The sequence below is a fragment of the Larus michahellis genome, chromosome 8 (assembly GCF_964199755.1).
Source record: "Larus michahellis chromosome 8, bLarMic1.1, whole genome shotgun sequence".
NCBI classification, from domain to species: Eukaryota; Metazoa; Chordata; class Aves; order Charadriiformes; family Laridae; genus Larus; species Larus michahellis.
Genome location: NC_133903.1, coordinates 53,433,057 through 53,447,999, shown reverse-complemented (window position 1 = coordinate 53,447,999; position 14,943 = coordinate 53,433,057). Strand labels below are relative to the sequence as shown.

Genomic DNA, 14,943 nt, shown 5'->3' with positions numbered 1-14,943 from the left:
TTTGAAAAGTGCTTTGTTTAGCTTATCAGTGCTTCAGCAGGAATGCCAGGGGCATTATTTTTGTTCTAAGTGTATTTCTATTCCAATATTACTGACTCCCACTCCACTCCTCCATGAGAGGTTATGTGTTACCTGAGGGCTGAACACTCGTCATGTGCTTTGGTGCCGTGTTGAATCAGGATCAGGATGGTTAACACTGCACAAAACCAAGCCCTTAACAGGTTTCCTCGTTAATTTTGCTGCATTGAATTGGAGAACGATCTGTACAGAAAACAAGCCTTTCTTAAGGACCATAGAGCACGACAAAGAATAAATACCTTATGAAGTATGTACGTCTGTCAATGAAAACTATTTTACCATGTTAGACTTTCTGCTTAAATTCTATACTTGATTAATTGGACAATATTGTGTTACACAATCTAATTCCGCAGTTACGCAATTCCAGAGTATCACAAGTGTCTGGCAAGTTTTAAGCCTGTTTCACAACAGTACTGATAAGCAGCTACTCTATCAGATGATCAAAATACCTGTAGTGCGCCCTTGATCGAGTTAATATTTAAAAATAGTAATGCATTTTTTTTATTAGGTTCAGGTATCTTTTCAATAATGCTAAACATCTTTTGAGGGAAGATTTATTTTGATGTTTTAGAAAGGGAGGGCTGTTTCATTTTTCCCTGTTTGGTCCTTTCTTTTTTTAGCAGATTTGCTTTACTTGAGGGGAAAAAAAAAACCCATCACGTTTCTATCATAAGTGTAATTTAGAAAACCTGGCAGACCCTTGCCATTGGGCAACTTAGTTAATAATTGACAAAGACTCATAGCTTGGCCTTAATGAATGATGCCACACCAGCACTGTCAGCGGGTGTAACTTACTCAGCTCCTCTCAAACATTTCTGGAAAAAGGAATGGTAAGCCCAACTTTATGTAGGTCTTCTGAACCAGGGTAGGAAGTGTTCATTGGAATGATTAAGAATAAATAATTGAAGTATTTATTTAAGCTTTTAATCATTAGATTACTTTTGGAAAATTTGCATTAATCAATTCTTCGCTTTAAAAGATGTAATATTTTTAATTTGCTTGTGATTAGGTTAAATATGTATTGTCAAATAATGAGCTGTCCCAGTGTATCCTCCCTGATCATTTTAATTGGCCTTATAATTGAGACACGGAGCAGCTGCTCCCCTATCAAAGGAATCTGACCAAGAGGTCACCCAGTATCATGCCTTCTAACAAGTTTAAACCGCAAAGCAAAGTCTATTTTACTTCTAAATAATGGCAAACGTTCATGGAAAAATGAATAAATGTTTTTTAGCACTTGAATCTGCTATGTGCTTTTTAAACTTTAATTCCTTCTCTTCAAACATGCTGATGAGAAGGGACTCATCATTGATGCTTTAAAACTAGATTTTCTTGTGGTAGAACTGAAAGATGTTTCAAGCTGAGCTGTGTCACAGAGATAAAGGTTTATACCCAGGAGCTTCTCGCTCCATAATCAACAATCGGATAACTACTTCACGTCTTTCTTTTGCACACAAGTATTAAAAATGTACCAAATCTAATGGCTGTGTTTTAGTACAGTAGGCTTGATTTTGCAGAGTCCTGCTAGAATTATTTGCTGAAATGCTCAGCTTTCATTTTAAGCCAAAAGATGTGTTCAGATTTGAAGAGTTTCAAAGTCTGGCCCCTGATGAGGTACCAACATGGAGAATTCTTTAGCAAATCTGACCCCAAAAGCAAGTAACACCTGGGGTGCTCACTGAGAAAGGTATATAAACATAAAGACCTGGTATATAAACAGAAACTGGTGTCAGAGTTTAAGGCTTTCTCTGGATCTTTGAATTCTTAAGTCTTTTTCAGAATAATTTGCTTCTGAACTTTGGGTGGGTTCTTTTTCCCATTTCTTCCAAATGAAGTAAATTGACTTCTACTACATTTAACCTTCCCATTCTGGCTGTAGCGTGATTCCCAAGAACTTATGGGCTAAAACACCAATATTTTAGGGTTTTTAAAGATGAATCTTAGACAAAAGCTAATATTAGGTGTTCATAATAGTATTAAAATTGTACAGAAAATCTTGACTTGGGTATCATCCTTCATATAACACAACAGGAATATTGTAGTTGTAACGTATGAGGAGTTCTTGAGCTTCCCTGTGTCTCTCGGACTTGGGAACCATCTCATTTCAAACCTCACCAGGGTGACCAGTATGAATCCTGAAAGAACTTCCAAACTTGATTTTCTGTGCTATACTTTGTGACGCTCCCTGATTTGACTGCAGCTAATCAGGTTACTAGAAGATGACGCTTCTGGTGACAAATGGTACAAGTTTGTCCCACTTCTCCCAGAGCAGAGATGTTCCTGGCACAGAAGCACAATTTCCAGGTGCTACAGAGATAACTTCTTCCATAGCCCCCTTTTCATTGATCAGAGCTGCTTTACAGTATCAGTATGGCATTATCCAGGCCTGGGGGTTTCAAAGGTGAGATAGGCACCAAGATGCAAATACAAGGCTATGAAACAGTAACTCCTATAGGCACTATCAAAGTTTCCAGCCTAAGATGTTAACAGGAATGAAATTTTAATTACTGTTTGTAATTACATGGAGAACTAATCTATGAGAGGAAGCTCCCTTAAAACCTGTCATTTTAGGCTAAGTCACACTAAATATTTTATTTTGTTAAGACTGTTTAATGCCATCAAAAACTCACAGCCTCATGACACAAAATATTAACTGCCATAACCGCTACTTCAATGTCTAATTCAATCTGCTAGTTCAAATGTTCAAAGGTTGGCTCAAGATTTTGGAAGGGGTAAATTAATTCTGGCAGACTTATAGCTATGTCAGATATCATCTGTCTTCTCTTTCTATCAGATCCAGCTGGGCGGTCCCCTTATAACTAGGATAAAGCCGACTCGAGCACCATTTTGAGTGCTCAGACTAAAAAAATCAGAAATTTGATTATGTGCACGTAATCTATTAAAAATAAATGAAAGATTCAGCATGTTTTTCCTAGTCTATCTACTCAAGACAAGACTAAGCCACTGATACCTTTGCTGAAGGTGACTCTGAGTCTCTATTTTCTCCAAAATGCTCTATTAATGTAAGATTGGCTATAGCAGGTCAAACCAGGGCCACCTTACCCTCTCTGCAGCAATGGATGCCTACAGCAGAATAAAGAAACATTAATGATGCTTCCCCAGAATACTCTTTCATTCTCTAGCAATTTATGGTTCAGGAACTTCCTCAGTCAGAGGTAATACCTTTGCATTTAATAGTACTTGATGCCCAGTACCTGTTGAACTCAGAAATTTCTAGCATCCATAACAAGAATGTCCCCTACTTAATTGTGTAAAGAACTGCCTTTTTTTTTTCCCCCTCGGAATTTGCCACCTGTTAGTCATACTGCCACAGCTGGTCGAGGTTCCCACCTTGCTTCATTCAGTGAGAGAGAGATTACAAGAAGATGAAAAAATGCTGCTTCATGGTACCGAGTTTAAATGATTTTTCTCTGTCGTATATATGCACGAATTCTTCATCCAGTGTCATTAGTATAGAATCATTGCCTGGTTCTTTGCTTTAACACACAGAGTCCTAGCTCTGAAGAGCATTTTCAAAGTCTCAACACCAACTTGCCCTCAGCCGACGAGTTTCCAGCCCCTTCGCGTGGTAGCTTACTCAGCAGCCAGAACCGGCATCACACGGCAACACAGCAGCATTCAATTTTCCTATTTTCTGAACAGCACAAACTCTGTTTCTGTGGACTTGCTCATTAAGTCAGCAGAAGATGAGTCATCTGGAAAAAAACTATAATCATTTGTCCCCTAGGAGTCATATAGTAAGTTAATTATTGTACAACACATTCTAATACAAAATACACGAGCGGTTTCAACTTGTTGAGGTTGCAGAGGGCAAGAGAGCTTTTCAAAATTTCCATCAGTTACGGTCTGGGAATGCTGGGTTTCCCTTGACTCAGTATCTATTGCATAATCAGAAACACATTTGCTTCCCTTTGTTGTATGAGACAAAGCTAAAGAAATGCGTGTGTTATTACTTTGCAAAAATAAAGACTAGATACCTAATCGTCTTAGGTAATGTATGCAGTGTTTATAAACACAACTGCTCTGGGGCAGTTCTTCAGCTGATGAAAACTATTACAGCTTGTATCAGTTGAAATAATGCTCTTCTGAATCTGCAAATACCCCATCAGTACTTAAGGGGAAGTCAAAATACAGGAAGATTATGTGCCATATGGAATTTGGGTGGAATTGTGTTAAAACCTGCTTGCCTGGAGTTCACTTGTCAGCGTACTGGACTTGAATCTGGTCATTGTTGTGTTTGGGTTATTCATATCCAGTCAGCCCAGGTTTGTTGGGCTATTGTGTGGTTGTTATCTCAGCAGGAAATAATCATCTTATCAGTGCATGGAGAGGAAAACTTGAAAACAATGTAAACGCCTTCAGCATCTGAATTTTTTCTGTTGAGAATCAGAAACAAATAAAACTTCACAAACCGTAAAGGAGAAAGGCATTTTCCAGTAGTTATGGCACGTTGTTCTAAAACCTCTGGTTCTTCTTATTTACAGATCCTGATTATAGGAAGGAAAGACTGGTATTAAAGGTGCTGATTTAAAATTACTAATTTGGTGAACTCGTAATTTTAGACATGGCTCTGGCAAGAAAGCCGGTTTCCTGCTCGTTCCTTTGGCAGACCTACATTACGACCTCTCTCTTCTTTCTTTGAATCATTACGTTAGAAAAATTAATTACTTAAATGAAATCTTTGTCTGTTTTCAAATGTGCTTGAATCTTCAGTCACTCCAGATCTTCCAGTGTTTGACATGCAAAATATAGGATCTAGTCAATTTTCTCTTTATCAAAACTTCTATAAATAGGTCAAATACTTGGAATTGATCAATTCATTGATCCACCGTGCAGACGGGTGCCAATCAGGTATCTGAAAAACAAATAAGCAATCCAAATTGGGCAAGAAGGGACAGGAAGCATACAGGGATAGTGCAATCCCAAAGTATGCCAGCATCTCAGCTGAATGCCTTACTTCAGTAATGGAGAAATAATACCCATTCCATATAATGCTGCACCTCTGTGGTCATAAAGAAGCATGTGAAATTCATAATTCCTTGATCAAAATACAAAGTAAAACTGTAACTGATGCCATCTCCTGTTGAACCTCGCTAAACATGCGTAGGCAGTGGAGGACAGTCAATAACCATCCAGACTCTGCCTTAAAGTGGAGGAACTTCCTTGGAAGCTCCCACCCAATTTCAGAAGCGCTCCTCTGTTTCTGGGACTGATAGAAACGTTCCGATAACATTATCTTGAGAAAGAAAGGACACTAACCACATTATTATTGCATTTTCTTCAAAGACTGATCTCATTGTGGTTATGGCAATCGAACATATGGGTAGATGCAAGTTTCTCCACGGCGCGCTAAAACAAAGTAGGTAGGTCCAGCATCCATGACAGATTATCTAACGCATCATAATAAAGGTAGCGAAAACTTTCAATGTGGTAGGGAATCAAGTAAGAGATATTTTTTTTATCTCCCACTGTATCAAACAATGTTGTCATAGATGCATATACCGCCAAATGGATTCTGCCTGTTTCCAGGCAATGATTTAGGAGCAAAGACTGGAAGACCAACGTACATCCTTCAGGCTTTCCCCTACAGAAATATTACGATACAAATGTGCTCCAAAATGCCTCTTTAGCATTTCAGAGGCTTACAAAATTCTTATCTTAGCGCTGTAAAAACAAAGCTTAATATTATTCTTAATTATAGACTTTGCTAAGCAAAGGGAAGGATTGTTTGGAAGCAATTTATTTACTTGAAGGAGTCTTTTTGCTATGTAGCCTCTGGTACATGCTAAGGATGCCACTCTGCCACCCACGGGAGGCAGAGAATGCCCAAACTATATTTCAGTACATTTAAGTGGTAGACATGACTACAAAGGAGGTAGAAGAAAGATCCAGAGGCTACTAAAGCGGACTCCGTGCGCTGTCTGACTAATAATGACAGCTGGAGAAGCCAGTGGTTCAAACTCACCTGGCTTTCAAAACATAAATATTATCCAGTGGTGTGTGGATGTATCACTGGAAGCAGAAACGTGGCACCATGGTCTTACCTCTGAGACTGGTCCTTTCTGGAGGATTACACAAAGCACTTCACTTCGTTGTGCCTCGCTTTCATTATCTGCCAAGGTAACAATTAGTTATGTCTGACATCTGTACTTAGTTTCTGTGACTCTCTGCTAATCATAGCAAATTATTATTAATGAACTGAATACGACGATCAAAACACTAATTTATTGAAGACTCTGTACTACTTCCCTTCCAGGATTCACTCCAAATTTGGCAACCCAGCAATCACGGTGACTTCAGCTGCCCCATCTGTCTCCAGACAGCTACTTTCCCAGTAGAAACCAACTGCGGACATTTATTCTGTGGTAAGTTTTCTGGACTGACAGTGCAGTGCTTATACAGGGTCCTACATGCAGTGCACTTCTTACAGAGATCTCACGTCCTGTATAAGAACCAGGACCAAGCCCGTCTCCCTGGAATTAATGTAAGATCTCACTAGAAGCAGGAGAAGCCCCATCATCATATCCTTCCCGCCCCCCGCCCCGGCCTAAAAAAGCCTTAAGACAACAAAAGGAAACAGATCATCTTGCACGGTACTGTTAAATTACAAAACAAACTCATGGAATGGGCAAAATTGCAGAAAAACACACAGTTTGTCTTCAACTATGCAAGAAAACCTTACAAAAATCAACAGTCTAATAATCATATAGTTTGTGACTGTAAAAGTCTTATCTTCAAGCATGAACTCACTTCTAGGAAGACAGATTGTCTTTTTATATGTCAATACTCAACAGCACAAAAATCCAGCTGTCCCATAAAATTGATTCTGATTGTATTTATATTGGTGAAAATCAGGAGTAAAACACCATGATTTCAGGTCTGATTCTGTTCCAGAGACTTGCTTTCCATGGGAAACAATTGCTCAAAATAAAGCAGAAGTGATCTGGAGCAAGAAGGCATAACTACCTTGTAGTCCTGTAAAAGCTTTCTAAACAAAAAAAGATTAGTGGAAGTTACATATTAAACAATTCAAAAAAGTGAGTTTCTGGTCTTCCAGTCTTCTTTTAATCTGTTTATCTTTCTTTTAAGTAAATCCATGTGCTCATGTAGGGAAAGATTGTTCAAAGATATCTCATCACGATGGATGCTCAGTCACTGTTTATTCCAGTCCAGGATCTGCCTTAAGTGGAAAGGGACAGATCCAGATTTAGAGTGTCCTTCTGTTGAGGCTGCCCGTGGTGTGGTCTCCTGTCCTCACCCAGTGCACTTAGAGTCTCTGGATAACCTAATAAATACATAATTCTGTAGATAAATGTGTCTGCTAAATGCCTTCTTTGAGGCTGCTAAACCATATGTTTAGGATGACAAAATTTAAATAATTTTTCAAAGGCAGTACAAGGATGGAGCACAGAGCAGTGGAGGGAGTTATGTTCATAACTGCATTTATAAAGGGGATTTCAGGATTTTTAAGGCCCACATTCTGCACCACGAGAGCCAGCGGGGGCTTTGCACCTGCTTTGAAAGGCAGCAGGATAAGGCCACCAGCATACTTGGACAGAACGTTGTTTCTCTCAGACCTCTGAGATACATTATCCAGTGAATTTACAGGTGAAGTTTACAACCCTGCCGCCCCCGCTGCTTATCAGGTTCCCTGCTGTCATCCCCACAGCAGGGCTGGCAGAAGAGGACTAGAGTTCGTGATCTGATGAGGCTGAAGCTACCCATGAAGGAACTTCAGTGCTACTGTGCAGCATGAGATCAGCAGTCTCTGGCAGAGGGGCAGGCCGGTGGCTGGAGGCGACAATAACTGATCCTGTGACAGCAGGACATGTCAGAAGACACTGGTCGGAACCATACAGCTCCTTTCTACTGCTCTGGTATTTTACAGAGACCTCAAAGCAAGTGCATTATATTTACAAGCCATTTACACTTTTTTCACCATGTAGGAGTGTTATAAAAAGACCCAAGCATAAATGAGAACAAGGTTCTGTGTTGTTAATGCTGGTGCAATAAAAGCACGTTTTTATCTTTAGGAAGTGTCATTTTTCTCTAGGTTAGATTGAAATGATGCTCACAGAGCACAACTCCTCACCATCACTGCCACTATCTCCGACCTCCGAAACCACAACACATCGGTGGATCACCAACAGCTAGGGACACTTTGTAGGGCTCGTCTACCTCATGAGTGACGTTAGGTTGTTTCATGTTTTTACAACATTGTTTTATAACACACAGGAAAAGGATGCTTTGAATGTAACTCACTCCAGGACAAAGAGTAAGCATATGGCCTCAAAACGTATTTCAAAGAATGTCACAGAAGTCAGAGTTTCAAGTACACAGACAGACAAACAACATCAACTTCCCTCTTTCTCTGGCCTGCTTAATTTTCCCTTTTCCATCTGTGAATATGACATAATGACATGGACTTTATTTTTATTTTATTTTGAGACCTGCAGAGAAGAAGTACCATATACAAACTTGGTATATATTGTTATTGTTAGCTGCATATATCTAGCTCGGCTTTACTTGCCTCAAGTACATCATCATTTACACTCTGAAGCCTTGATTCCAGTGCAATGCATTATATATGTTATGACTATGTTTATATAGTAGAAGCGGCCTCTGTAACATGTCTGCTTTTCATGTCTTAAACCAATAAAACTTTACATCGGGCTTATCAAAACCATTCTGCGTAGATCTAAGTCTGTTGTGACTGAAATCAGTAATAAAACTTCTCTCGATGCCCCGTGGAATGGAGCTAAGGCAACGCTGAGCTCTCTTAATAAATTCCGCTCTGGTAAAAGTTTTATTTAAAAAATGTGGTCAACCCAGAGCTTTTAAAGAAGATTAATGTGGACTTATAAAAAATGTCTGATTTTATTATTAGTAGTAATTCATACAGTTTGTCCTGAAGTTTTCCTTTTCAGCTTCAGTTTGAACCATATGTTCAGGAAGTTCAACTGAAAAGCAATCCTTGAGCAATATTATTTTTTTCTAATTAACAATAACCACAGAGGTATTTTAGAGAAACCTATGGACTCCCGCGGAAGGTTGTGTAGCCAGCCAGATTAAACCAGGATTTTGTCTGTTTTATGAAAAACGCACGGAAGCACAAATAGGTCAACTTCAGAGAAGTCCTTCCTTTCCTGTTCTACTAAACAAAGGATTCTGCACGCAGCAAATTTTAATTTCCACAGGGCTCTTTTCTGAAAGCCCTTGAAGAACTATGGGATCCACCAGTCCCCCATTGCCATTACTGGGAATGAGCAACAGAGCCGTGTGGATGACGATCCAGGATCTGGACCCAGAAGGTCAAAGCAGTTCCTGAAGCCAGGCACGATGCTTGTCAAATGCAGAAGTTCAAGGGAAAGCTGGAGGCTGGCTGCCAGGCTGAGTTTATCCGTACCACATGGGGACTTAGATACAAACACAGCCGCGTGCCCAGCCAACCGGGCTGTATGTGCAAACAAAACAGAAGAGTCATAAAGACAAACCCTGCACTCGAATGAAAACACAGTAAAAAGGACAAGTCAGAGCAACGTTCATAAAAAATATCTTTGGGCCAAATTTATCATCCTTAGTATACAGGACATAACCGATAGCATCATGAGCGCTTTTATACTGCTGCACCGAGGGCTCCTGAAAACTTCTTGTTACAATAGTGCTTATGAGAAAGTGCTTGCTGGTTATTTTTAAGAATAAAGAGCATTGTTCAATTCAATAAAACAATTCCATCAAAATGGCGGCACAGCGTTCTGCTTCTGTTTTCACTGGGGTCCTTGTCAAATTTGATCAGTTTAAATGTTGAGATTTTTTTTCCTGACCTGTCACACTGCACGCTGCGCCCGGGAGCTGAAAGTCAAGCTGTGCTGCTTCTGATTAGACGCTATTTATGCTTTGCTGTTTTTGCTGTTAGTGCCAGCTCTGACATTGATGTATGTCAACCACTGCTCTCAGTTATACGTGCAGTCTAATCGCACTGTCCTCACACTCGGCCCTCTTTCACACCTGAGACCTTAGTATAAGAAGAGATGACGATGTATTTGGAAACTCACCGTTGTCTGGGCAAGAAGAATCAAAAAGAATGCAGCAACTCGCTCTTCCAGAGCTACGCAGTTCCAGAACGGTCACAGAGTTGAAATACAGTAAGAGAGAAAAAAAAATAATCAGATAGACAAAATAGCCCGCTGTATGATACCTTATCGCAGAGACGTGTTATGCCACCAGAAGTCTGCATCACCAAGCTGTCCCTCGGCTGTGCGTACTGGTTTATTTGGGATAACTGACCCTCACAACCCTTAAAAGCCACACTGGCTCTGGAGGAACTCGGCGTTCATGCAGCTGCACTGCTTTTGTGCACAGCAGCCGGCGCTGGCTCTGAAGGGTACCTGTATTCCCCGGTGCTTCAGCCACAGCCAGGGGAGATTCAGGAATGACACTATCCGCAGGAAAAGAAATTGAATCAAAGTCTCCCTTAGGAGGTCCATGTATCTCTGTGCATACTAGTGTAGAAGAGCTGAGGCTCCATTTTTACAGTCACTTTGCAGAGTAAAACCACGTACTAAAATGAAAGCAAGGAATTAAATTCATTTTTACAGTCTGTTGTAGAAAGAGGGTTTATTAATTCTGATAACTTCCTTGTAAACATTAAATATCTTCAAATATATTTAATGTATCTTAATTTCTGTTTCTTTTTCTTTCTTTTTGTAGGTTCCTGTCTGATTACATACTGGAAGCATAGTCCCTGGTTAGCAGCGATAACCTGCCCTCTCTGCAGACAAAAGGTAAGACTTACCTCCCTCGTACACATCTGCAGTATGATACATACGAAATGACAAGCCTGGGCTCTTGGGATCAACTTTATTTATCCCCTAATTTTCCCAAGCATTTCAAAATCCACTTAGACTTGAATGACCCTGCAGCAATTCGCATTTATCATTTGACACATGTCATAGCAGGCAACACTGTGAAATGTTAAACAGGCCTCCAGCATTTTACTTTTGTATAGTTTATTGAATCTCTGGGATAACATTCCATAAAAAGCAATATGGAAGTTCCTAATCTCATCTGACCCCGGTCAGAGGCTGCCTGTTGTACTGGAAGGTTGGATGCAGGTTATAAAAGGAAAATGTTCTTGCTATTGTGGAACTGCTGGAGCTGGACAAAGGTCCAGTTGCAAGAGAGAGACTATGGAGAGACACGTACGTACTACAGAACGCTATCCTTATACTGGAGATTAAAATACACCGTGCTAATGGCAGTCTTTTCTTATGAAGGTGGTTGTTCTGGGTAACATCTCTTGTGAAAAACACCAAGATCAGCCAAGTAAACAAATCGTACATGACATCAGAGATTACAACAAGCGCTTCTCAGGGCAACCTCGACCCGTAAGTATTTGCAAATCTACATTTACCTAGTTAGTACTGCATAACACACAGAGGATTGAGAGACCTAGCAATGAAAACTAGTTTGTATCATTATGTGAATTACCTTTCCGTGCACTTATTGGCGATACCATAGTGGAAGTGTTACCAACTGCTGCTGGGTCCAGCACCTTCTAGAAAAGGTGCTTCTCAGCGTTCCTAGCTCAGAGGAGTCCTGCAGTCACCCTGGCAGGGAGGAGAAATCAGTGTGGGATCCAGCACAGGACGCAAAGCAGAACTAGAAACGGTCGGGCTGGAACTTTCAAATATGAACTCAAATTCAAACTCCAGGATTTTAACTTGTCTCTAAAATTTCAAATCAGATTCCAGCTTAGAAAGCAGCTGGTTTTTTCCCCTGGTATTGCCAAGTTCGAACAGTCCACAGTGGCTCTGCAGTTTTTTAAAGCTGGAATCCCAGCTGGTACAGAGACGTGACAGGCAGTGGAAATGATGTGAAAGATGAGGGCTGAAGGCACAAGTGAGGCCCATTCCTGACAGGGTGTAGAATATCACCAAAGCAAATCTTCCTCTCCTGTCACATCCTGGTAGGAGGCCTGAAAGGACTGTGGAGTCTGTTTCAATCTACAAACTAAGCTAAGCACTGAATATTATTTTTCAACCCAACAAACTAGCATTAATGAAGAGGAATAATCACTCGGTCCTATTGTTCCTTTCCACACCAAGGCGAGGAACTTGAACGCTCACCTTCAAGCATTCACAGCCTACACTTGCTGTCCGATTTTAAAGACAGGCACATACTCAGTGCAGTCATTAAGGCCCAGTTTCCAAAAGGATTCAATGTCAAGCGTAATACTTTCTTTTCAAAGTGCCGGGGGAGCAGAGAGTCCTTTAAGTGTGCCTCTAGGTACTGGAAAATAATTGAACAGCGTAGGTGGATTTGGACAGCACAGGAAGTTTCTGCATTCAAGAGATTTGAATCTAAAAGTGCTCGAGACACACTGAACTGAAAGAACTGCCTGCATCAGAATGCAAAATAATGTAGCTCATCTGAATATTTAGTTTGCAGATTACCTTTATGACATGCCGTTATTCCTGACTCTTGCCTTGCGAGGAATCTTCACCTGGCATGGTCTCGTATGGATTTTTTTCCTAAGAGTTGCTGTTTGCTCCTTTGGAACAATCATATGCTTGTCTTCTCCATTTGACACGACGCCTGGGCCTCTCTGTAGGACGCTTGGAACAGCTGATGACATGGCGGTTGTTTCCCTTCTATTAATTTGCATGATAAATATTTGTCAGCAAATTGCATCGAATGGGGTAAATATGGCAAGGTCTGCAGCTCCGAGCGTGCAGTCAGAGTCCTGACTGACTCAAACTGGGATTCCTCGGTCAAACTTCACCGAGCGATGGCAGGCTTCTCTGATTCGGGGCAGTGTATGACGGATTTGTCATTCTGCTGCTGACAAAGGTGGAAGCAGGACTCAGCAATACCAAGCGAGCCGGTGTGCGAGCGCTTAGGTGGCCAGTTTTACACCCCACTGTATATTTGCTAGACTCTTTCACGTTGTGCTTTTCTGTAACTTACCTTCAAAGTGCCTGAATTGAAAATGCCTAAAGCTATGAACAGAGCCCGAAATCACAATGCCAAACAACTTGCAGTTGAAGAATTTTAGAACTCTTGAGCTGTAACATTTTACATCTTGGCTCAATTTAAATAAAATTTTAATTTGAGAACCTAGCAAACATTACAATCGCTAAGTCTTGTATAATACAAGGAATGTTAGATAGTATCGCTACAAAATCTGGTATCAGTGCTTTGTCTTATCATAGCTGATTACACATCCACTGGAATACAGATTTTTTTACAGCTCTGCAATGAGTACAGTCCTGATTTTAAAATGGATAATAGGAGACTGGTAGTAACACTGGCTTGGAACAAAAATACAACTATAAAGTAGTATTAGAAGGGGAGAAAGGCATTAAAAATTCATGCAACAAATGTGAACAAATCTCTGCGTACTCTTTCGTATAAGCCTGTGCCCGGTACACAGCCTCCCGGAACTCTGGGCATCTGAGCTTTAACAAAGTCAGCAGGACTGTTTGTTTCCCTTCTAGACCTCACACACTCCTTGTGATTTCCTTGTAAGTCTTGGTACCAGCTCAGCCGGAGAGATCAAGGCCAAATTCATGATGCTGATATAAATAGCAGGAAGTTTATGGCAAGTGTGCCGAAGTTGGGGGAGGGTGTCCACATCTGTTTATGTTGAGCTGCAAAGAGTTAAAAATGCTGGTGCAGGACCAGACAACCCTACGCGCCCGTCCCGGTATAATCTGTACATTTGCTCTGTATTTACAGACGGAGGCCTTCACTTTTTCATAGGAATTGTATATTAAAATAGATATATTAAAATTTATGAATATTTATTGTTCACAATACACTGGTCTCCAACTGCTTTTTCCTTGTTTATATTTTCGGTTGACATATTTTATTGTGCCCTTGAATCGTAAGCTACGATATACCATCATGTTGCAGTTGTTTTCTTGCTTGTTATAATCTTTTTGTTATGATGTTTCTTCATTTTATTCCCATCAACTTTCATTGTCTTTAATTATGTCCCTGAACTTGTAAAGCTGTTTCTCTTAACAATGGGTACTTTGGAAATGGCAACAATTGCTTTTCCATGAACTACAAGGCAGGAAGTGCATTGTTTCTTTAAAAAAATTACCAGATGTTTTTGAGTGCTGACTACTAACATAAAAAAACCCAGAAACGACTATTTTCCAAGTTCTCTAAGTGTAATTTTGTTATTGTGTAACTTCTGTTTGCATTTAAGTGGGAATTACAGCCTATGCCAATACTAAAGAATGGAATTTCTATCAAGCTAAGCGTATAAAGATGGAGTCCATTGATCGGGATACTGACTGCGCGGAGGGGACTGGAGGTGGTTTCTCTTGCGTAACACGGGCTCACCAAGGGGGTGGCAGTTTGCAGTCTGGAGAAAAGAAGGGTTCTCACGAGTGATCTATAACAGAGTTAGTTATAGTTGAGCTGAATACGCTCTTTTGGTCTGTCACCCCCTTGCTTCTTAATCCTCTCCTTCAGGTGGGGACCCTGGTTTTGCTTCTTAAACAGAATAGTACCTTTTTTTAAAGAAGTAACAGACAAATGGCAGAGAAAGGAGTAATTTCTGAGAGAATTTCACTGAAGGCAGTGGCAGTGTCTGGGTCTTGCAAGATCAAAAAAATTTGTACTGTCAGAGGTGAAACATTTTTGCTGACTACAACCAGTGTCCAAATGCTTTCCATCCACAGCCCAGTTATGCCACGACCTGTTGTTGCGAGCCTGGCAGTAGGACTGACTGTCCAGGGCAGCCTTCAAAAATCACTTGGGAACAAATGAAAGCCTTTTGTTGACAGGATTTGGCCAGCAGGCAGCCAGGAAGGTTTCTGAGCCTTAACA

At 40.5% G+C, this 14,943-nt stretch overlaps 1 protein-coding gene across 1 annotated transcript; it reads left to right on the top strand.

The window, feature by feature from the left end:
• The first annotated feature begins 6,030 nt into the window (after positions 1–6,030).
• On the top strand, positions 6,031–14,117 carry LOC141748031 (E3 ubiquitin-protein ligase RNF170-like). The gene is made up of 5 exons (XM_074599355.1): positions 6,031–6,219; positions 6,356–6,464; positions 10,810–10,883; positions 11,376–11,486; positions 12,543–14,117. The coding sequence occupies exons 1-5, from the start codon at positions 6,031–6,033 to the stop codon at positions 12,846–12,848; spliced, it is 789 nt and encodes a 262-aa protein (XP_074455456.1). The 3' UTR covers positions 12,849–14,117.
• Positions 14,118–14,943: the final 826 nt, after the last annotated feature.